General features: G+C 41.0%; 1 protein-coding gene across 1 annotated transcript in view; it reads right to left on the reverse strand.

Moving 5' to 3' along the window:
• The window catches only part of LOC142956052 (zonadhesin-like), a 152,296-nt gene that overhangs the window by 94,513 nt on the left and 32,474 nt on the right, over nucleotides 1-25,309 (reverse strand). Inside the window, exon 3 of the mRNA XM_076097352.1 lies at nucleotides 21,943-22,048. Coding sequence (XP_075953467.1) covers nucleotides 21,943-22,048 — 106 coding nt within the window. The remainder of the gene's footprint in view (nucleotides 1-21,942; nucleotides 22,049-25,309) is intronic.

Consider the following 25,309-nt stretch of genomic DNA (forward strand, 5'->3'; position numbering starts at 1 on the left):
GTGCTATGATTTGGGAAAGTTTTAGGGAGCTATCTGCATTATTTCAATAACCTTTTATCAATGAAAGTGCTTTTTTTTCCAGGCGAGCCTGATTATTTTCAATTTGAGCTGTGTAATGTCTTCATTTACTATATTAACCAGCAACATATACACAATATTACCTATCTAAACAATCTCACACGTGTTGTGATCTGATTATATCAACAAAAATTATTAAAATCGACCTTGTAGTTACAGAACTATGGTCAGTTTTGTAGGGCTATGCCATTTTCGAGCAGAGACCTACAAATAGGCTCCGAGATTAAGACTCCCCGCTGGTTGCAACATCAGTTCGCCGTCTCTTCTCGTCATTTTGCCACAACACTCCACCAAACACACTGTGAAGTGAAAGTAGTAGAACTGTGGTATGTTTTCAATTGTTGCTTTCTCCAGCACATTGCATTTCAAATGAAAAAAAGAGGTTAAAGTGCAGATTCTGGAGGTATTCTTATCCATAGTAGGCAAACAGAGCTTGGGGGCACTATGCAACATCACACTCTGTTTCATTGTCAAACCCACTGTGCTCGACTACAGAGCCAAAACAAGAGAATTGTTCTGCTGCCACAATACTTTCCGACTGCCCTAATGATGTGTTCATAGAGATTCAAAAAGTTTGTGACAAAATCTTTTACTTTTCTGAACAGCTCCGTCATTCAGACAGATCTAATGAGACTGCCGTACAGTCAGGAGCTTGAGAAGCAAACTGAATCAGCCACATCGTGGAGTCAAGGTCACTTTGACCTGTTTGTATAACTTCTAGCACCCAGTCACCTTTGTGGAGTATATGAATTCGTCACATCACATTTTGTGCTCATCTGTAGCGGTGTGAGTGAGAGCTGACGTGTTTGTAGATTTCATAATCCTTCATAACAATTCCCTTATGTAAGCCTTTGTGTTAGGGCATATTTTGAAGTAAACTTAAACAGTTGTTGCTGCTGGGAAAGAGGTAGGGTTGTAGACAAAAAAATAAACTGCCCTAAGGTGAGGGTATTGATTTTTAAAAAGGCTGTATCTGGTGGTTTCTCCAAACATGCTGAGGTGCAGAAACGCCTCCCCTCTCTGTCTCTGAAACTCACAACCGTTAGCACATTACCCTATTTCAGCCACCCGCCTCACACACACACACACACTCACACAGAGCTACACACATAGTTAATGGAGATGCCGATTCAGACGCCCAGCCAGTTAGTTAGTTGCACAGAGTCATTAGATTTTATGTTGGAGTTCGAGGAAGTTATCGCTAAATTAAGTCAGGAGGCACCTTCACCTTGGACTGAACTGGATAGAGATCCCACCATAACGTCAAGTGGTCAAACTGACTGTACTGAACTCTCAGCGTAGTTCAGAGTTACATACTCGACCATATCCGCTTTTGTCGCATTCAATCCTCTTCTTCGAGGTGAAATATCAGGAGAGCAGGTGTGGCAGTTGAGTAAACCTTACATTCAGGAAATAAATTGTTTCTGCCATCCTTGCTGTGATTAGAGTGGTGAAGTTTGGACCCAGGAAGCCGATATCCGGGTTTTTTCCCCAACTGCTGCAAGCAATAAATTGAAACAGCTACATTCATTTTGAGAGATGTGGAAAACCGGCAGTCTTAGATGTCAGGTGTAGCATCCCACGGTGCATACATGTGAACGAACGCGTTCTTATGCCAAGCATGCCTACACACTCCCTTACTTGCCTACAGAAGTTATTGCACAGAGTATGTGTGGTGAGATTGAGAAGAGTGCAGCTCATGCATCTGTGCCACTGATAAACCTTCCTTTACAGGGGAGCCAGGGGATCTATATTCTGCTAACGCTGCGTATGGCCGGGGGTGCAAACATCTCTCTCTCTCTTACACACACACACACACACACACACACACACACTGCACGTGTGGCACATACCGCCACATCACACAAACACAACGCACCAGCAAGTAGCTGGGGATGCTCCTACTCTCCGTGTAAAGGCTATTGCTCACGCCAAGTGCAATCTGTATTGATGTCAGGGTGAACACTATAGACTTAGTATATAAGAAGTAGACATAGTCGTCGAGACGTCACCCTTTGGTTTGTGGACTGACGTTTTGAAGCCTTGAGTTTTGCATTTTGGCCATCGCAATTAGTTTTTTTTGCAACGAAAGTGACCATATTCAGACTGCGGAGGAGTAACGTAGAGACACAGTATACAGCTCTGGCAGGGGTAGCGACCTGTCAAGTGAGCCCCACCCTAAAGCATACCCTGCTGTATGTATAATTTACTAAACCCATGTCTACAATGTTTACTTAGGTATCAAATCAAGTGAGAAGTAGAGTCACTTTCTCATAGACTTCCATACAGTCGGACTTAGCTTTGCAACCAGAGGAGTCGCCCCCCCCCCCGATGGCCAGGAGAGAGAATGCAATGTTTAGGCACTTCCGCATTGTCTTCACTTTTCAAAACCAGACCGCCTGGTAAACACTAGATTAAGTAGAAGAGCTTGCTGCCTGGTATCATCAATAAGGGAACAATGCAGTGTTATTAGGCTGTGTGTGCAAGTAACAGAATAATATCCTGTTGGGATATTACACTGTACGACTACAGGATCTAATTTTCCCTCAGCGGTCCTTTGAAAACGGCCATTATACCGTCTTGCTGTTTGACAAATTGTCGACTTTTGTTACAAAACCAAAAAAGTTAGAGGGAGATCGTCTTCCTGCTCCCGCTTCAGTGTTATGATGGTATGCAATTTATTCTACTTAAAAAGCATTGTACCCTTTTAACAGAAGAGTTGATCTTAAAGAAGGCCATTGTCAGACCTCGCAGTCAGGTAGCTGCTGAAAGATTTGAATGATTCATGAACCAATTTGCCGCGTGTGAATGTAGTGCTTAAAGGAGCAGAGCGTTTCCCTTCTAGGTGAGGCTAGGGGCAGCTGCTGTGAAGCACTTGTCTGAAGCAGAGCCGGTGGCTTTGAGTCTGTTGTTTTACCTCTCAGGCCACACATATGCCATTACCTGAAAGCAGTTAGAGAGGGGAAAATGAGGTCATTTGCAGCCTGACTTCCATTAGGTCAGACAACCAGAGGCTTCTGCTCTCCCCCACACATTTCCCTGTATCTAAACTATAACTGAGTTTAGGGCTGGGCGGTATACCGGTTCAACCGGTATACTGGTTTTAATTTCCCGTATGATATGAATTTTTCATATACCGTCATACTCTGACGCTCTTCAACAGGCATCAAAATATATTGTTCGCCGCTGAAAGCTCTGCGGTCGGAGCTAGTTGTCTTAAGTGTTGAGAGGGACCCCTAGTCATGGTTATAACTTTATAACAACAATTAACAACCCACAACTAACGCTCTTTAACAGGGCAAAACACCACGACACAACAGTTTGTTACACATAAACAATTTGTAACACTAATAATTGTACATTTATAAAATTTCCCCGCCAAACTGCATGCTGGATACAGCTCGCTAACAACAGTCTGCTAACAGCTGGGAGAGGCTCTGTCACTCCAGTAACGTTACATTAAAGAACAGAAAAGAGCGATGCAGGATGAACAAAGACTGAACAACAAAAGGTATTTTGGTCAGACACATATGCAACGCTGATTACCGTGTAATATGTGTGGTATTTGTTATAAATGTAGTTGGTACATAGAGTGATAAGAAGCTGTACATGGAGGGACTTAGGACCCAGGGGAATGTAGGTGAAGGAAACAGGAAGTGACGAAACGGAAGACACGCCACACCAACAGCTGTTCACCGCTCGCTGGCCGGTTGTCCGGCCGGTTGTTTTTTTTGTTAATTAATTAATCCTTTAACGCGAAAGAAAAATACCGTGATATACCGTGATACCGCCAGAATCTTACAAAATACCGTGATATGCATTTTTGGTCATACCGCCCAGCCCTAACTGAGTTTATGAATCCGTTACAGGGTCCTCTGTGATTTTCTGTCACTACAGCACTTTTCCTGTCTTACACTGAGAACCTCAGTGTCTCTAACCTTTTTAGAGTCACATTACTGAACACGCACAAGCCTCACAAAACACCTTTCACTTCTTTTGTTTCTTACACACACACACACGCACGCACGCACGCACGCACGCACGCACGCACACACACACACACACACATTCTGACAGAGGTAGATAGTGAGAGGGAAGAGGATGGATGGCATGTTTCCTAAGGAGAGGCAGCCAACGTTATTTGTTATAATTCAGCTTTAATTTCAATATTTTCAAACCTTCCCAGAGATTTATATGTGCTGCCTGAAAGAGCATCCATCTTGACCGAGCCCTGGCCGGCCCTCAACTGTGCCGGTGTCACATGATCGATGTTTTCCCTGGCCTACCGACATCTTCTCGGGGTCACATGGGCCTCTGTCAAGCTTGGTTAATTTTGCACTCTCAGCTCCACAGCTATTAGCATATGAATATCCTCATAGCCATACATATTCTACAGCCATGCATGGGGATTTTCAAGAAGTGGTCCTTCTTATGGGGGAATGTGAAAAGACCGGAGGGGACGAAGAGGAGGAAGGAGTGGATGGGGGGCTTGGCAGGATGTTTTCACAGCTGTCATGGTGATGAATTGGGCTCTTGTGATTAATTTGTATTTAAATATAACATAACCATCTCCAGACAGTTAGGCCCAGCCCATTTCCAGTGGAACGCGGCCGTCCAACAGCAAAACATGTTGATTATATTGAATGGAGCAAATCGAACACTAACTACATTATTAGCCCTATTAGATGAAAGTCATTATTTATAGCCTGCACGTGGGCACTTTCAAAAGTTAGAAACTACAGTTAACAGTGAAGTCAGGTGAAGTTTAGCTTAATAATCCCAGCGTTGTAGTGAAATGGAGGGACTGAATGGGTGGCCATAAAAGCGTCCTCATCCATTGACTCTGTGAGGACAAACTCCCCTCCCATCTCCATCGTGTGTCTACGTGCTATAGCTTTTTTGGAGCCAAGTTAGCCTTAAAGCCAGATTTGGGCTCCCACCCCGGCCATTTAGTTCCCACACGACCTTGCGGAGATGCAAAAGCGGCCGTGCCGAACAGCTGCCCACCCGGGCGACAGATTTATGTGGGCCAAATCAAACCTCTAAAACTCCCAACAGCTGACCTGAGCGGCGAAGAGAAATAAAAATCACAATGTGCATGTTATTGCTCTTTTGAGGCTCTCGTCCTCTCCAGTTCAAGGCTTCAGCTGTCATTAGTGTTCATAATAACAGCTTTCCCATATGCTTCTGTCCACAGATGTTATGATTGGGACATAACATGTTATGACTGCACATTCCTAAACAGTGTTACAGGTCAAGTGAGGGACAGCCTTCATAGGAGTGCTATGGGAACGAGTTGTGTTACCGATGCTGACAGAAATCAAACATGATCTGATGTTAACTGAGCTTGGCAGGCTGAAGTGACAGAGTGTACTTCCTAGCCGGTCAGTTGACTGCTAGGAGGGAAAAAAACAACAAATTGCTTTCATTGGGGTGCGTTCGTTCAAATTTGACGATCACGGTGATGTGTATCTTGGGAAACATTCATATTGGCTTAGACTGGAAATGGGGAAAAGGAAACAAAATCTAAACGCCAGCTCTAAAACTCAATGATTAGCACATTACATCTATGGACTGTATATAAGAAGTGGACGTAGTCACCGTGATGTCACACACTGGTTTGTGGACTATGGTCTCGAAGCCTCAAGTTTAGCATTTTAATCGTTGCCATCTTGTTTTTTTGCAACCAGACGTGACATAAAAGGGTGAAGCTGAATACAACCCGAAAACTGAATCAGACATTTTCAGGCGACCAAAATGTTAAAATCAAGAAAGGATCCAAGCTTGAGTCACTTCTGCATTGGCTCCACTTTTCCGAACTGGAGTTTTCCGCCTGGTTATATCCACGTTCCTGTCTGACTCTTGGAGAGAAAGCAAGTTGAAATATTCCTGTAAGAAAACATATGTTTTCTCACTACATAATATTGTACCAGATATAATGAAAGTCATCCAGTTCTCCAAGGCGGTGTCCTGCTAGTAACGTCCAGAGCCTAAACATGTCCCTTCAGCACAGATATACTGTATATAGTCTTTAATCTGCTGCCAAACTAATCTACAGGCCATTTTTATTGGCATTATTTATTTTTGCTCTCTGTTCTTCTGACAATTCCGTGTGATTGTTTATCACTTCAGGGGGTATTTTCTTCTATATTATAATTGAAGCAGCCGCTGCTATTCACTGTATCTGTGAAATGATATGGTCAAACTCAGCTCTGAATTTACGTCCAAGAATTTACTGTAAGATTTAATTAAAAGAGCCATTTAAAGGTGGCTGATTGAAAGGTCTTCGGAGATGGTCTTAGTTCCTCTTGGCTGAGCTGATGGGAGACAGGGAGATAAGAAAGCCAGACCTGACTATGATTAATGGGCTGGTATTACTACCCGTATAATGCAAAGCACCAGACACTGTCAATTATGCTGTCTCTGAAGGCACTTTGTACATTTACACTCGAGGCCTTTTTGTTTTGCTATGTTTTCACGACATCAGAACAGAGAGAGTAGAAATAATTTGATGTATTTGGCAGGTGGAGGGTTTTAAAGGACAGGAGCAAGTAATACGATGGGGCACATTTTGATAGTGAAGCCACATAGCCTGTGAAGTGAGTCTTAAAGAAAAGAAAAAAAATCTGATTAAATTCACACATACCACTGAAATCTCCCCACCTTGAAGTTTCAATGTGAATGCCAGTATTTTCTGACCTTGCCTTTTTTTGCTGCATGCTAATTTATACAAATGTAAGCATTTCTTTCCCCTTCATGCTCTATAGCTGGCGTTTGTTAGCCTTTTCTGGGTGGGTGAGGTCCTGCCTTGAAAACACGAATCTCTTCCTCTCTCTGTCTGCCCCTCAGGAATAACAAGTGCATGAAGATAGAAGAGGGGGAGGGGGGGGGGGGGGGGTCATAAAAAACCTGAAATTAAAGCTTTGCAGCGGTTCACTGCCTCTTCACTTAAATTAAAGACATTCATGCATTTTGAACAGGGATGGAGCGATTTAATGAAAATGTATACAGTGTGGCAAATGCCTTAGTAATGCTCTGGCAATGAAGAATTAAATGGGCAGGGTAGAAAAAAACAACTGGCTTTTTGGAGGATAAACAGAAAGGGTAAACATTACATAGGTAAATAGTTTGGATATGTGGCTCCCTCATCAAAGCTAATGCCTTGCTGTGTAAATTTGCCTTGGTCTTTGTGCATAATTGATTCGTGTAGGGGATGATGGGCTGTGTTTTGCGATAAGACGACGGTGCAAGGACAATGTTGTTTGAGGAAAAATTGGAATTTCAATCCAAGTATTTCACGCAAAGGACAAAAGTAAATGAATTATGACAAAGAATGGCTTGAATATTAAAATATTCTGACTTATTTTTAGCCAGTTATATTGAATACAGTTATTATATTATTATTATTTTCCCCAACATGCACCATGTACACAAGCAGATATATGTACAAACTGTATCACTTCATCAAACGAGGGGCCGCAGCAGGTATTCTTTCCTCTCATTTAAATTTGTTTTCTCACCAGCAACAGTTGGGTCACTGGGCAATAGAATACCAGTTTAACACAGTCCGCCCCTCACTACAGTACATGCGCAGGTTTGATAGTGATACTGTCCATCGCATACATTAGCCTCGGCATCCTATATTTAGCTCTCCCTCTGTTTATGTGTTTACGTCCTCCCTTTCTCTTCTCAGCATGTGGCGTCTAGAGAACGTGAAGGCTGAATCATCTCGCTGTGATGTTAAACACGGGTATTCTCAGGAATAATTCAACCAAAGCAGTAAAGAGTAATATGAAAGCTCAGAGGCCACACAGCTACCGATGCACACTTGTGCACATTTTCCACCCATCTACATACATGTGAAAGTCTGTCGTCCATTCTCCGGCATTCCCTCTCCTGTCCATCGTCCCTCTGCACCAGCATGGTGCAATTACTAAGAAAAAGAAGCTTGTGGATTGTGTTCCTCTTAAAATCAACCTCTTGGCCTTTCACATTGCTATATAATCATGCTTTTTGTCACCAAAGGATCAACAAATTTGATGGCAGAGATGCAATGCTTTATTTGGCGTATCAGTTCTTATAACACAGGTTTTACTGATAGCGGAGCTATAATGCTACTTGCAGATTGTGTGCAATCAAAATTCTTCCCGCTTCAAAAGACACGGACCTCTCTTTATAAAAAGAAGCTGATAAGCCAAGAGCATGTGGATATTTTCGGTTTTCGCCAGTGCAGCAGAGGTTTCATAACAGCCCTGACTAACAGAGTAAAGTATGTCAAATATTTTCATGAGGGCTTTCTATCTGGCAGGTGCAGATGCACACACACAAGCACATGAATGCAGATAGCATCAAATGCCACATGTATACACACAGGGCTTGGCTAATGGCAGAGCATGTTTCTCGTAATATATTCAATGCTCACACAAATAAAACATATCAAGAAACACAACAGTTCTCCAGCATTGCAGATGATAAATAAATTTGGATGTTACCACAAATAAAAATGTAAAAAAACAGAAGTTAGTCTGATGCTTAGCAACTGAGAGCTTGCAGGACCAGTGAAAGAGGAGATCAAATGCTGCAGCTCTGCTTCAGCGTTAGACTTTCAGCCTGTGTCTACACAGCAAGCTGCTGGCTGGCTGTGACGCTTTGGACCAGGCAGCAGCAGATGGCGGTGACATGTCTGCACTGGTCTGAGGCCGCAGAGAAAAACAAAACACACGGCTGTTCAGTTACAGGAGACAGGAGAGACTCTGGAGAAGGCTTTCTAATGACGGGCAGATGTTGGTTCTCACCCAGGAAGAAGTCAGAACAAAGACTCAGATGCTGGAGGCCACAAACATGGAGTTTACGGACAGTATGGGTGGGTAGGCTGACCCCCAAACATTAAGGCTGGGTAACACCAACAAGGAATAATTTAGTCTAAGATTAGTTCTGATCAGAGTTTCGAAAAACTCGGTTTAAAATAAGTAAATCCAGACTTAAAGTTAAGCAGAGCTTGTTGCATAATTAAACACTAATCTCAGTTCTATAAATCCAAGTTTGTTTTAGTCACTGCTGATGGGATCCAATTGCACGATGGTCTCTACCCTAGAAAAGATTTAGCGATCAGACATTACTTACAATGACACTGTTGTCACATGTACATCTTATTCATTATTGAGCAAAAAACCTGTATTGTAGGTAGTCACTGTTGTTGTTGTTCTGTCCTTAAATAAAATCACAATTTAGAATTGTTAATGGCCAATTAATGAAAACGTTTGGAGAGCACATTTTCCTCTTTTGACCTGAGCTTTAGTTTGGTTGGATTGGTGGCTTGATTTGTCACAGAATGTGTGCAGCACAAACAGTAGCAGTCAAAAATAAAAGAGTTAATTGTTCTCTGAAGTTCATGCTTTTAAATGTCAAAAAGAGAATCCAGTCGCCATTCTTTACTTAAAATAAGCTCCTGTGGGTTTATGCTGACATTAGCATATTCCCTGTATTGCAGAGTCCCCCCGCAGAAATACAGGAACGGCATTTTCACCTTGTTTTGCACGTCTCTCCACAGGACATTGTGGATCAGCATAAATAAAAGTATACCTGTAATTTCAAAAGGGCTGTATGTTCAAGGATCATTTTACCTGTTTTTTTCCATTTCAGAGTGTTTAATATCAGCATGTGTGCCTCCGGGCACTGTTGCACGCTGTGTGCTTGATTAAAGTTGGTAACAGGGCCATGATTTCCCTTCCTTTCTAAACTGTATTTTTTCACCAAATAATAATTTAAAAAAACACATCACTGAAACGAGAAGGTTTTGCTTAAAGGTTATGTTTTAAACGTTGCTTATTTGAGCACTGTTTAGATGGAACAACAACAGCCAATCCAATACATTGAAGTCAGGGGAAATTAGAATCAAACAGACATTCACTAAACAATCTTTTATTTCTAGCTAATGATTTTTATATATCAGAAAATAATGAAAATCAGAAATTAGCCTAAAGCAGGAGTCCAACTTCCAACCGCCTACTAAGACATCCTGTGTGAGTTAATGCTGACCTGGGGCCTGTAACACGAAGCAGGATTTGTTGTTAGTGAGGTCACTTCAGGGTCAACTCTGGGTTTTCAGTTCCACGACGAGGTTCACCTCCTACTGGGGTAGATCGCCATTGTAACTTGTGCTGAACACTTCAGAGCAGGTTATGTTGGAGATAAGAGATCAACTTCTATAAAAGAACCACCTACTGACCAATCAAAGCTTGGTACGTGGATGGTGAATTAGTATTACACAATTGTGAATAATTTAAAGTCATAATCCGGACTAAAAGTAAGACAGTTTTAACAGACAAATCCAAAGAAAGACAGCTGGCACTAAAATCATTGACTTTGTGAATGCATAAATTAACCGATTCATAATATCACTGCTTCATCTAGAGCACAATAGTTCTATAGTTACATGTGTGTATTCTGGTAAATTAATATGTTGCAGATGTATTCTTATAGAGTTTGTGACATGATTTTAGGCTTATTTTCAACCATGTGAAACAGGCTTGGGAGCCTGTATATAGTCTGTACATATTCTCTCATCATATATTCATATCATATATTCACTTTTGCGTGTCAGCTTCTTGAGCCATGTGTTGCACTGTCACATGACGTGTCGTACAGTCACAGACTGGATGCAGTGTTACTTTGCTTCGGTTACTTTAATGAAAGCTCTGGGTTATTGTAAAAGGAAACCTTACTGCCTAGAATGATGTTTTTATATTTATTCTTTAATTTGCTCCCAAGTCCGTTTCACACCGTGAGAATACATCGAAGCAACACATTCATTTAACGGAATACACATATTATTATAGTCTGTCCATCCTGCATTTGGCAGTTTAAACTGTTAGTTTCAGCCTGAATTATGTGTTTAACTTCTTTGTATTTGTCTAATATTATAGATTTATTTGTAAAATACGCCGCTCGGCTGACGTCGGACTTCTCCATGTCTGTGATTGGTCGTATGCTCTCAACCAGATTGAGAAACCCTGGGTTAATTTACCGAGTAGATAACCAGCTTCGTGGGACCGTTTAGCGGGATCGCGGTTGTTAGGGTTAGTTAAAGCAGATAATCAAAAGATATCCTGGGGATGTTGAACTTGCTTTGTGGTACAGGCCCCCTGGTGTTCTTCTCCCAAACTTGTGTTGCTTTAATAGTTGTGGAATTCCAGTGCCACTGGATTGCTTGGTAGTTAGTTGGTTGCTTAGGAGCTCATTCAAGCCTTATAATATGTTGTGATTACGGTTACAGGATTTTAATGTTCCTGAGAGAATATGTTTGTTAAACAAATATATATTGGGTTGTACTGTACAGGAAGGGATTATGTTAACATTAACACACTCTAGCTTAACCTCCCTTACATGAACACACACAGTGGAGAAAACACGGATACTGCACTTATTATGGAGCGAGTGTTTACGGTCTGGTCAGACACTGCAGTGTAATTTCTATCGGCCTGACTTCCCCCACATACAAAGCTCAGCTCATTACCACTCACCTCTGTGGACACACTGTTTTGTTCCCTTGATTGGAGGGCCTCAGGTCCAATTAATATCTAAGAGGGCTGACATTTCAAACGAGACTCCATCCTCTCTTGTTTGGAGCACGTCGTCTCATTTAATGAAGGTGCACAAATAGGAATTTCTGGTGTGGATGGCTAGAGGTGTTTGCCTTTGATCTTTTTATGTTTGCATATTCCATGTATATCCGCAGGTGACCCTTTATAAAATATCATTGCTTGGTATTTTTTTTAAATGTGATTTTTGCATAATAGTCAAGATATGAATGCAGGGATTCATAGGACTGACTTAATGACCATGGATTAAGTGGAATTGCGTGTGTTTTGTGCACCAGGTTTATCCGTGTGTCTGAAAGTGGGACTCACACAACACATGCTGCTTCAGCTCAGGGTCTATTACTTTCACTCCTCAAACCTAATCCTTTCCTTTAATGACATTTTATTGATCGCACAATTCATTATTTTTTTCAGAGCCACCAATTCTAATGTGAAAGGCAATGGTACAATACTGTAGAAGTGTTCTTAGTGGCTAATAAACAGTAATACAAATTCAACACTCAATAGAAAAGACGATAGCGCTTTGTCTGAACTGAAGTGAGATTCATTCATTATTTCTTAGGGAGGGGGAAATAGAAAAGAGAAGAAATAACGTCAGACCCTGTTTCATATGCAGTGCAACGTCCTGTTAGCCATCAGTCCACATCACCTCTCTTGCCTTTTTGAGCTACGGAGGATTTCAAGCCAGCTTCTATCTCTTTCTCTAGCTTCCACACAATGTAGCTCCAGCTGGCCATGCCGTTTTAGGGATGTCGCGCCGTGTAACACGTCCAACGCCATTTCCCTCTTCCCCCCCCCCCCCCGCCAGGCCCTACAGGTTGTTTAGCATTTCAGACAGGGCTCTTGTGTTGCTGAGCACAAGGGCACTTAAAGGGATGCCATCTCCTCAAAGCTAATTGGTGTGCCCTTCTCTTAACGAAACAAGCTCAGGAAATAAATAACTAATGTGCCCCTTGGTACGCTCATTAGCTAACTGCAAATTTGCTGTTCCACAACTTTTCTCGCTCTCACTCCATCTCACTCAACATTCACTCCACACTCTGAACCCACCTACCACACACAACCACATCACACGTCTACTCTTCTTCATTTAACTTTAGGCTCCCTTATTTTTCCTCCGTCACATTCAGTCTCTCGCTCTGCCAGGAGAGATCAACGTAATGAGGATGTTAAATGGTCTTTCTGAAATTCCTCTGAAGCATTCTGAACCGGTTTAAACAAACAGCTCCATTCAGGAGGGAATAAGAGATCTTGTGATCATTCCTGACATAAAAGCCACTGAAGGCACTCAAACTGACACATTATTTTATGTGAAACTCAGTGACGGTTGGAGGTGCCGGGAATTGTCAGAGCAATGTTACAATTAATGATGTAGCCAGCATTTGTATGGTTTTTAATGTACTGAATGCATGTTCGAGACAGTGTTAGGCTAAATTTTGTAATAATAATTGTCTCTACAAAACTCAGAGCGAAGTAATTGTCGTTCATCGGGGTCAGTCATTTATCTTAGTGGAATTTGGGAACGTTCCAACACACATTTGCTTCCAGTTTGTCAAATTTCAGGTAGTTTGACGATATAAAAAACTTAATGCAAGATTAACCTTTTTTTGAAGCTTTCGTGCACAAAACAAGCGTCCTTCCTCAACGGATGGAGTTTGCTAAGTTGACAGGATGATAGTTCAGTTGCCCACAAGACGTGATTATATATAAATAATGTTCAAAGTTGACCTTCATATCAAATATCATTATTTTTTGTCAAACATCCAAAAGGGGAAATACCCTTTCAGACTTTCACACCTGCGACAAGGCCAATTATGCTGGAATACACAAGCAATCTGGAATCCAGTGGTGGGTCAGACATTATACCCCATTACCGGGTTTCTTGGACAGTGATTTGCAGTAGATTAAGATTAAGATTAATGGCAGTTTAAATGTAGTTACATTTTGGAATTGCTAGCTCAGAAGTTTTTTTTATGATCAAGATTAGGAAAGGTCTCTGACTCCCCATGCTGAATATACCTTATATAGATGTCAGTTCCCTCTATGAAATATGAATTGCTTGATAAATTATTGCCTCTGGCAGGAAAATGTATTCCGCTAAAATGGAGCTAGGTAACCCCTCTGCTACCTTGTCGTATAGAAAGATTTTAATACATTTCCATATGAAAGGATACGTTTTGTACTTAATGGTAATGATCTGTCAGGAGCCCACATCTGGACTATCTTGCAGAAGAGATATATAACATATTGCTGAATGTACATTTCTCTGGAATAGAAACCTTCTGGGCATAACGCTGGCGCTGATTTGAGACAGTGCAAGGACTGTGATGATATGGCCTGTGGGACATCACACTGTCGGATGTCCATGGGAGATGGACATTTCTTTCATGTTTGTTAAACTAACTAAAACAAAAAGGGAATCCCGGGATTGGCAGAATATCCTCCTTTGTCCCATCAACGGCTATCTCTCATCCATCCAAACAAGATTTTCTATCTGAGAAGTTGAACCGATTGATTTTGAATATCACGAATCTTTTGGAGTAAAAGCCGGCTTATTGAGCTTCATTTTAAGGCTAGTCGATATGTGGACTCACTGCTCAAAATATATGTCTGCTTAAGCCCACAGGTATTCAAAGGCTGTATGATGAATACTGCTTGGTAGAGTAAGTGAGTATCCAGGCATTCACAAGAAAAATATTTTCGATTACAATATCGACACCTATGCTCCTATTCAAGACCGTCCACTCCAAAGGCAAACTGCCCTTGGCTAAGCACAGGACTTAGGTTGTTGACACAGCTTCAGTCCTCCATTAGTGAACCATGACTGTCGCATATTACTGAATTGAGGCGCTCTCAAGTAACGTCATTAAATAAATAACACAGTGTCACCTTTTAATGGTTACCGCTAACCTTTTTTATGGATCTTTCTGGTTGTGAAAGGCAGCTGCCTTCTTGTACTTCTTGGGTAAGTTTAGCAAAATGAAAATGTCACCCTACGTGCCATCATAAAGGGTAAAAGAAGATAAGAGAGAATTGCTTAAAGCACAACTCCCATTGGAGCTTTTGTTCAAGTACAAAGGAGTATGTCTCTCTTAAACACTGCTCCTGAGGGGAAATAGGAGAATGTAAATATGTCACTGCATGCCAAAGCACAAAAGCACACATGCTTACAGTGCATGTAGTTCATATGTGGATTCAGGCATGCATACATGCAGACACACCCAGCTTGGCTAATGAATGACTGGCAGAGAGAAATGAATACCCATTAGTCCCTAATGACTAACTTTTAAAACGTACAACCTTGGACTACAATTGAGCAAATTATTGATTGCTTAAAAGAGAGAATGTCTATAGAATGAATTCTCATGTTTCGACGTAGTCACTAAAGCCTGAGTAATTTCCCTTTTAGCTCGACAGCATATTACCTGCATTCAGAGACCATGACAATGAACAATGCTCCTCATGATACTGCTGTGGATGTTAATTGCTTCACATATCGGAACCTCACAGCAGTGGTGCACTAGCAACCAATACAAAGCCTGTATCAGCTTAGTTTAGAGGAGCCGTGCTCGTGGAGCTATTTCTTAACTTAATGGCCCTGCCTCAGGTAATGGTAGAAAGCTGGAGCATCTTTTTAAATTAATTCTGATTTCTGAGCTCAGCTCAAACCTAATCAGGTTTTGCCAGAGTGCTATTGCTTTGCTTTTATAGATTTCCCATAACACACACACACATACACACACGCACACACACGCAGGGTCGTATTACAATCTTTGTGAGAACCTACATTGAATATTTTTATTCCCAATTTATAATCCTAATCCCTAATGCCCTGGCCGAGCCCCAGGAAAGAGTGCTGGGCTATGACTTCATTTTTGGTGTAGTGGCCACACTTGCTATTACACTTTCCCAATATCATATCACATACACAATCACTACAAAATGAAAGGCTGTACGATGATGAGTACACTTTTGGGCATCACAAACACACCAAAATGTGTATGATTTCCATCCATTTGGTCCAATACAATTTGAAAAGTGAGTGTGGGGACCGGGCAGGAAGTCAACAAGGTAGAAACCTGCGGGAGCCTGACAACCGTTTTTTAGCATATTTGAGCTTCTTTCAAAGGAATGAACAGGGCACCATTTTGGAACACAGTTTTCTGAATATATCCTTGGCCCTGACACAACAAACCACAGTTAAGCGTTGCCATTAGGCCGTGTGAGGCCAACCATTTATGTAGTGTTCTCTAGGCCCTTTAACGGCAATTCAGCCAATTCAGCATGCTGAATGGAGTCCAGAGGCAATTCGTGTGAGAGAGAATTCTCTGACTGACTGTTCGGTCTATAGTGAATTAGGGATTTCATGCAATTTTTTCTTATTTGTTGCCTCTGCCTTTTCTTTCCTTCGCATTCGAGCAGAAAATCTTGGATTGTCAGTTTAAAGCAAATCAAAGCAAAATTCTCCTTTTATGTTAAAATTGCAATTAAATATGTTACTGTTGAATTAGGTTTGAAGATGCTTGGCTCGTTTTCTTTTCTTTATATTATATTATATTCTTTTCTTTATATTATTTCCTCTCATGCAGGAACAGTATATGTGCATATTGGCATGTGCATATCGGCTGGCTGTTGACTGTGGTCTTTGCAGTGTGTTAAGTCATATTGTTGTGTCATGAAAATTGTCATTTACTAGAGTGATGGATGAGGAAATTGGATTTGCAATGTGCAGTTTGGTTCCACACAAACTTAAATTCATACGGCACAGTAAATTGGCAGTATTGTGATAGCGAGGAGCTTGTGTAAGTGAGAAAAATGTGTATTTGAGTAGGTGTCGTGGAAATGTAAGGATGATGACAAACCTTTTTTTTTTTTTTAACACAGATGTTGATACACCCAGGTTAGATTATTTACAGCTTGATAATATCAATAATATAAGGCAGCTATGCTTTGAACTGCAAAAAAATGATCAGTTTGCTCAAAATTGCAGATCAGCTGTAATCACGGGTGGACAACATGAGGTGACTCACTGTTTAATCCCAGTGCCATGTGACTAACCAGCTCTATGGTCAGCTGACCAACAAATTCTTGCACTTTTTCATTTACCTTAAGGCATTGGGAGAACTCAACCTTTTACTCCTGATTCATCTAGTGGCGCATGAATTAGGTGGAGGGAGTGAAATGATGTGTAATGACTACATTAGTAGTCATTACATTTGCTCCTCTATCTATTTTGCAAGTGAAGGGAAGATGGAAATCTCACAAAAAATGGACTGCTGTTGTAGATGTTTGGTGAAAGAGAAAAGAGGAGGAATTTAGAAGTCAGTAAAAGGAAAATCTTTTTTTATATTGTGCAGATGGACCCACTACTGGGTCAAATTGACTCAAAGATGATCTCTGTCATATCAAGATGAGGTTTTCTATGTTCAAAATATTATTTATTTCCTTTTTAAAAGTTCATCCCACTTAGAAGGTGCAATGTTGAGAGGAAAATTCTTTCTTGGTGTAAGAAATTGAAACGGGTCAATTTAAACCAGCAACATAACAGGAAGACACCGTGCCTTTTTTTTTTGTAAGTTTTTCCTTACAAAAAAGTACGACACCTCAGAAATTCCCCGTGCATTTTAATAATTGAAACCCGAGCTTTCCCCCAGTGGTCTTTATGTGATGTACAACAATGTCTGGGCCTCATTTACAGTCAGGGATGCATAGACCGCTTCATGCATTCAGATGTGGTTATGCTGCCAGGCTCAGTGCATGAAAACCAACAGTGGATTGAATTGTCAGGCTGGAGCCATTCTAAGAGGAGTCACACTCTGCAGTGAAAAACTGAGTTGCAGACTAATGTCTCCCCTTGGAATAGCTTCACTGCTTCAAAATGAGGCAGCAACAGTCTGCATTTTGTATCGAAAGGCATTGACGACAACAACTCTACTCTATCTGTGTCCGGGTTGGAATGTTTGTGGGGAAATAGTCGGGACAAATCGTCCTTCAACAATTACTATGTGAGACTAATCAAATCAACTCTTCAAAGAAATACGATTAAATGCTTTTAGTTACATTTCTTCTACTATTCCACTCCAGATATCTGAGAATTAATGAAATTGCTGGATTATTGGTCTGCGGCTGAAATGAAATGCCAAATATAAAACACTAAAAGGCTTTGTTTGTAAGAGGAGAGGACGGAGGTTTGCCCCAGGGGAAAAAAAACTTATTTCAGAATACTTGTCATAATGTTTTTGAGAAACTTAAAGCACATGTCCAGCAGGTGGGGGAAAATGAGGGTTAGTGTCATGACCTTGCCTCTGAGTCTGTTTTTGGAGACCGGTTCGGACAATGGCAACCTGTGCAAACACTGATATTTATGCACATAATCATACACTCCAGCCACCAGAGCTACCTGTCAAAATCGGGAACCAATCTGCAAGAGTGATTAGTTATGCCTGACTGAGTTTGCTGAACATTCTCCATCTGCATGCACTAGTAATGTATGGAATAAGCAGAGTTGGTAATAAGGCAGGAGACGGACAAGGTTAAGCTGATGCAGATGCAGGATAAACAGTTTGGCATGGACAGAGGTCACTAAGGTCTGACAGTTTGAGAGGTTCTTGTAAGTTTTTTTTCTTCTTTTCTTTTTCAGGAGGACGACAAAATGGATGAAAATAGAAGATAAAGACAAATGCGTGCTGTACTGTCATGACTCACACTGAAGCCCACATATTCTATAATTAGTTGTGGTGGCTGTTTTGTGGTAAAGAACAATAGCAACAGTCGATTGTACCAGTAAATGTCATGATGGAAACATACTATATGTATTCTGCGATTAAACCTTTTACAGCATGAATACTTTTATAGAACTTAATAATATGTGTAATAAAAGTCAGTTGTCAGTACAGGGTTATACAGATTTTTTTTATGTTTTGTTGTGTTACTATCAGATTTGGGGTTAGTGACTTAATTAGACATAGCTCTAATATCACCAAGCATGCGGTTAGCATGACTGAGTTACCGGACGCCAGTAATGGTTGAAAAGTCACCACAAGACGCATGAAAAGGATGTTTCACACACGTTATTTCCTCAGCCATTTACAGCTTGGGGATAATACACCACAGTTATTCCCTCAAATTGTATGACTGACGGATCAAAATTGGTAGCAGGTCAGTTGTTGAACTCCTCCACTACAACAAATGGATGTAGCCGTCTCTAGAAGCATGAGCTATTCTTACCGTGAGGTGATACAAGTTCAAAGAAATTGAGTGACAAAGTAAGACTAACAAAGACTATGCTGAAGGTTGCCATTTTCTCTGTGAAAATGCTCCATTTATTCTGCTAGATGTGTTGGTGGTGGGAAAAGTAAAAGTCACACAGGGAGAATCCAGTACTTACCTTTGTACTGTATCTGTATTGATTTGACTCGTAGCAGACTGAACCACAAATGTGCACCACTGCCATTCAAGATATCGTCCACGGACAATGGAAGAATTTTGTCAGCACTCCGATCCTGGCTTTTAAATGATACTTGTTGAATCCTGCAGTCTTAAGTCTTAAGTGTATTAAGAGATGATTGAGATTGTTGAACATTACACGTGTTTCTGATCACATCACTTGTTTTGAATGACTTCAAATAATAATAGTTTGAATAATTCTTGGCAGCAACGTCCGTAGGGGGATTCCCGTGGAGAGGGGGGGGCAAAATTGTCTCTGAATGTGTTTAACTCCAAAGATTAATTTGATTTATAGGGCTAACAACTTATTATATTTTAACAACGCATTCAATTACTACAGTAAAGCACAGCCACAAAGGTCACTAAAAAGGTCTTTGTACTTAAAGATATTGCATTTTTGAAACTTTTTTCTTATTATAGAAGAGAAATTTTAAGTCTTATTATGGCTGGAAATATGCACTCAGTCTCATTTCAGGGACAGTAGTGTTATAACAGTATATGCATGAAAATAGAACATAACAGTGACCGTAGACACCTGCCTTCTTACCCTCACTCCTAAATCCATATGTCAGTAAATCAAGATAACCTGCTTTTTGCTCAGATCACTGACTGCTGTAGGGATAAAGGATCTCTTACAGCGTATCCTTATGGACAATATGACAACTGTCACTCACTACCTGAGGCATCTAAGCAGTTGCATTGTGTAAGTCTGACAGCAGCCTTTTCTGTCTAGGCTAATATTTTCTCAGCAGTTTAAAAGTTCCGGCAATAACTGGTTTGCACAACTTGTGTGCTAAGGTTGTTAAACCATGGACAAACATTGAGAATAAACATGTGAATGCTGTCTGACTGATTGTAGTACAGCCATAGTATGAAACCATCCACCCAGGAAAACTTAACACTACACTGTGTGGATGATTGTTTAGGAATGCTTTGATCATATGAATGGGGTTTTCATTTACATTGAGGTCTAGGAGTTTCTGGAGAAGGTGGAGTGAAATCACTGAATAAAATCACTGCATAGGTTTTAGTTTGTTGTAGATATTTGGCCAACAAATTGACCATGGTGAGAGAGACATTGTCCATGTCCCTGTGTGCTTAGTAAGCAAACTGCAAGGCGGCCAGCTCATCAGCTTGTGCAAGCTCAGAGGGTTGCTCACAGCTGTCTTCAGAGATTTATAAGATCCCTTTCAGCATGTCTACACACACAGAGGCTGATCAGGGAAGGACAAGTAGCTTCTCTTCCTGGACAATATACAGTAATAGAGATTCTAATATAAGTTTGATAGAGGAGGAAGGCACTGATCATTCACATTTCCTCATCACACCTGGTTTCTCATTTGGAAATTGATCCACTTCCGTATGCATTTAAAGTAACTTACCACAGTTATACATTACTGTGTTGTCATGCCAGTCTATGCTATGTTGCAACTCCACAACCCAACCTGCCTGTGGCTCCACAGTCGAGGAACCCCTACAGTTGTGGTCATTTGGGGTTAACTGTCTACGATCAAAACCAGCATCTGCATGTTCGCTTTTGGCTTTTAATTGTGTAGGAAACAAGGTCTGAGCAGAAGGTTCATGGCCGTGAAATCGTCGAAAAACTCTACATTCATCATTGGAGTACATTATATGTATCCTGCTGCTTGACCTTCTCTGTTAGTGCCCTATTAGCCGTGGACTTTAAACATTTTTGAAGTAATACATTTCCCTTCTGCTGCAAACATGGTTGTAGAACCGAAGTTCAGCGACACAGCTCCATTTCCCAGTGCTCTCAGCTGGAAAAGCAGCAGCGCTATGAAACCCCCGTCTCCCTGGGTGTCAGTCAGATTGCAGTCTATAGGAAATGACACATGAGCTGGCCACATGCTGTGCCTGCTTGGTGGGATAAAGGCAAATGTCTAAAACCCCCTGCACGTTAATGTGATTTGCTTTAGAGTGCAACAGGCTTTTACAGTGCACACAGATAATTATATTAGGATTATGGTGCCCAGAAATGTGGGCTTCTTAGACCCGAGACCGTGACGAAAACACTTGTCAGCTGTCAGTCAAAAGGACAGAGGCAATTGAATTGTATCGATAGTGTCCAAGGCTCTGACACTGCTGTTTTAATAATTCATAAGAGGGGGTTGTTTCACAAAGGTTGATATCTCGTAAGTGCTCAGACTGACTGAGAGTATAGCTTATCGAGGAGTCAAAGCAGTGTGCTAAATACGGGGGGGTTTCGGGGGTCTGAGACCCCTTGTTTCACACTAAAATCATAAGACAACTACTTGCAATTGTCCCTAAAATGGACACTGGGTATTTTGCACATTTGAAAGTACATGTTTGGGACTAGATGTTTGCACTCTGAAAATTGCAGGCATTATAAGTATTCCATTAATGTCAGTCTGTCCCTGTCATAACAAAAATATATGCATTTATTCCTGAAACTCCACCGATTTGTTTATTTGTAGTTTCAAAGTATATGTAGATATAACGTCGGCATCTTTCATCCAGTAGCACTGGAGTTCTTTATTTACCGCTTGCTCATCATGCTGCAGTGAGGACAAGCCTTGGACTGATGAAACTAATTGGGTTAAAGCAAAATGTAAGTGTATTTTCTCTTGCTGAGTTGACAAAACTGACTTGCAGCGCTGGAAATGTCAATAATTAAGCACTGGCATTGCAGAAGCTTCTTGGTTCACAGCTTGCATCTTCGCTCTATTTGATCTTCAAGGCTGGTGCGGTCTGGCATCGTCAGTCTTTAATGTGGGTTCAGGGAGGATTCCCGGCACTGAACCCTTCCTTCTAAAGTCTTTCCTTCTTCCCAGCTTACTTGGGCCTGGGCCTGGCAGGAGGCTGAGATCTGCCTTTTCCGTCAACCCTCTGAAGGTGCCCCCACACTGAACGTATTTCTCCTGCTGCGCTGAGACATCTCTGAGCTTTACGCACACACGCACACATACAAACACAACCATGGACAAAACATCTGTTTCTTTTTGCGTTTGTACACATATATACACACACACACATACATTTCAAGTAGGTTATTATCCTAAAACAATAACTTGTAATAATGTTTAATACTAGTTAAGATAGTAAATTGTGAACTAGCACTTATAGTCTCTCATCAGATGCACAAATTCTGTGCGAATGTCATCGCCAGTGTACTTAAACAGATCCGCCTCCTCATGATAACTCAGAGAAGAGAAATTCGAGCAGTATGGCTCTAGGGAATGCCGATCGTTCAGTCCTCCACTTTTGTCCAGACTGAAATAGTAATAATATACAACTGTCGGATGGATTGCCATGAAATATTTTTACAGACATCTACGATGCCCAGAGGATGAACCTGACTGACTTTGGTGATCTTTTGACTTTTCCTCTAGCTCTACTGTGAGATAATGATCATAATCGTGTTCTCATTTACAGTAGTTGTAGTTCGTGTTTTGTTCATTCTAACACACTTGTATAAGATGGTAAACATGGTGAACATTATACCTTCTAAACAGCAGTACTGTGATTGTCATTGTGAGCATGTGAGAATATACTGACGTTAGTATTTAGCTCAAAGCACTGCTGTGCCTAAGCTCAGCCTCACAGAGATGCTAGCATGGCCTGCAGACTCCTATTCTTGTTGTGAATTGCAACAGTTTTTTTCTCACTCAATATAGTGTTTACCACCAAAGGAATACAATACATCTAGATGTTTTGTATGCAGTCAGTTCTATTTTTATGTAAAATAAAAATGCAAACATAAATTGACAGCATTTGTGGAAGACAAATGAGCACAGTATGAAAGTGAAATGAGAGAGCGAAGTGGATGTATGAGTTTCTGTGGTGCTCTGTCTAGCTTTGATTGGTCGAGTTAGAAAAGGAATAGTGTTCTGTCCGCGGGCTGTGCTTCTCCCCGGCCTAATGAAACCATAACGGAGGATGACAGGAAGGATGGAAAATGCAGCTCTTCACTGATACGCTGACTGGACATGTAGATCACTGTTTTATGTGTGTGTGTGAAGCCATGGTGTGTGGCTGTTTGAGAGATTTAGTAAACAGGAAAGGCAGACACATACAACTAGAAATGGTCAACCATCTCAGAGCTGTGCCAACTGTGTAATCATGTGGAAAGTCATTACAAATGTGGTGTCATTTTGAAAACTGTACCACAGTAGCAGGCCGTTAGATAAAATCAAAACTAATCAATAATTCCACTGTGTTGGACCCGGCCAGATGTCTCAAATGAAGATAATGCCGTTTGTCTTTAATTGATGGCTCATTCCTGTGAGGGAGAGGAGGGAGGATGGGACTCGGATGAGGGATAGGCTCTGTGCCTTTCCCCTGTTTCCCTGGTTTGCTTTTTTGAGTCTGTTAATCCCCTGGCAAACTCTGATGAGACTGCGACTCCCAGGGAGTGCTAACAGCACATCAATAATACATCCAGTCCAGCTGCATCTACTAAACACACACGCACGCACGCACGCACACACACAGACACAAAGATTCCTCCTCTGTATTGTTCTCAAACACACATACATACACTCTTTCCATTCTCCCCTCAACCATGGCTTGACTCCTCGCTGTCACTGTCATAAAAGCCTTGCATTATTTATTCATGGCAGACTCAAAATATGAGCTACTATAAACCAGCACATGAGTTATTTTTTAAAAGGCTGCTGTATCATTCAAGAACAGACTGATTGCATAGTCTGAAAGGAAGGTGACAAGCGTTGTTTAGGCTTCAGCGTTGGTACGAAGTGCCGCTGTGTTGACACTTCAAGGTGGTGGCTTTCTGAGGTCCCACTAAGTGCAAATCAAGCAAAGTGTTAACTGGGGCAAGCGTGATTCATTTCCTTCAATACAGTCTCAATTTACGCTCTCCAAAATATCAATTAGTTTGGTAGATGATTCAGGGAGGTAGGGTTAATACTAGCAAGACATGTATAGTATCAACAATACTATGATAACTGATTTTATACTAGTTTTTGCTGTATTACTTGTGAATAAACAACATGACGGACACAGGCAAAGTTGAAAATAGAGCATATTGTGTTGGGTAGTTTGGGGCTTCAGACACTGGGTGCTTCTTAACAAGAGATATCAGTGTATGCATGGTGTGTGAGTGTGTTTTGTATAGATGTTTTAACCTGTCCTTTGCCTTTTTAAAATGTGCATTTGTGGCCTTTCTATGACAGCTAGCAAAGCTGTGAATGCAAAATGGTCTAGTTGTTATTCCACTCTGCCAGGAGGTCAGGAAAAATTAAAAAAACACACTCACAGAAGTGCAGTGGCAACCATCCAGAATAAGTATCTAATTAATTTCAGTGCATACGGTGAGCACATCTTTAGTCTACTTCTGAAGGTTTATAATCTATTGAGACCTTAGTCAAGGCCAAAGTGGAAATGGCTCATTTTACTCACATACATAAATGAAAACGCATCCTGCCAGTCCCAATCCGGCCAAGGTTGAGAATAAAAAACAAGGACATTACTTGTACATACAGGAAATAGGAAGGAAAATGGTGATAGTCAGTTTGTTTTGTATTTGTTAGTCTTAGCAGACACATTTCCAACCAGCCAAAGTTAAGAACACGTCGTCCCTTTATCATGAATATTCACTATATCTTAAATACCTTGTGATACTTTTCAAGGAGGGGCTATTCACCTTCTGCCAATTATCAGAGTTATTGTCGAAAAGAAAACGGAGCGTATAGTGGAAATATTGAAATAATGTGTTATGCTTCTGATTGATGAGTTCTATCAGATCAGCATAATGATTGATGGAGCTGTTAAAGTGTTGCACTTAATGGAATGCTCTATGTCCTAGACGGTCTGCTGGGTTATCTGAAAAACAGCTGAAACTATGAAGGAATTTAAACTGAATCATTTCAGGTTAATAAAGTAATAGAAACTTGGTATGATGAAATATTTAACTGCATTTTTTTTTTTCAATTTCAAAAGAGTCTTTCAGTTAACGAGGCATGATTTACCTGGCTAAAATACCACCGTATCAAAGGGACCAGCCTGCTGAGTATGCCCTTGATAGATTAGACATGTTTTATTGGGCTGTATTCAAAACTGCAAATTGTACACAGGCAAAATGAACTGCCTTCTTAAATCAACATGATTTCACTGTGTGGTGGCACCTTTAAGAGGACTCTGTTCAGTAGTTGACTGCTTATCAACAACACCTCCCTCTGGTCCTC

This window comes from Anarhichas minor, unplaced genomic scaffold, assembly GCF_050575085.1.
Source record: "Anarhichas minor isolate MPS153535 unplaced genomic scaffold, ASM5057508v1 ptg000024l, whole genome shotgun sequence".
In the NCBI taxonomy this organism is placed as follows: Eukaryota; Metazoa; Chordata; class Actinopteri; order Perciformes; family Anarhichadidae; genus Anarhichas; species Anarhichas minor.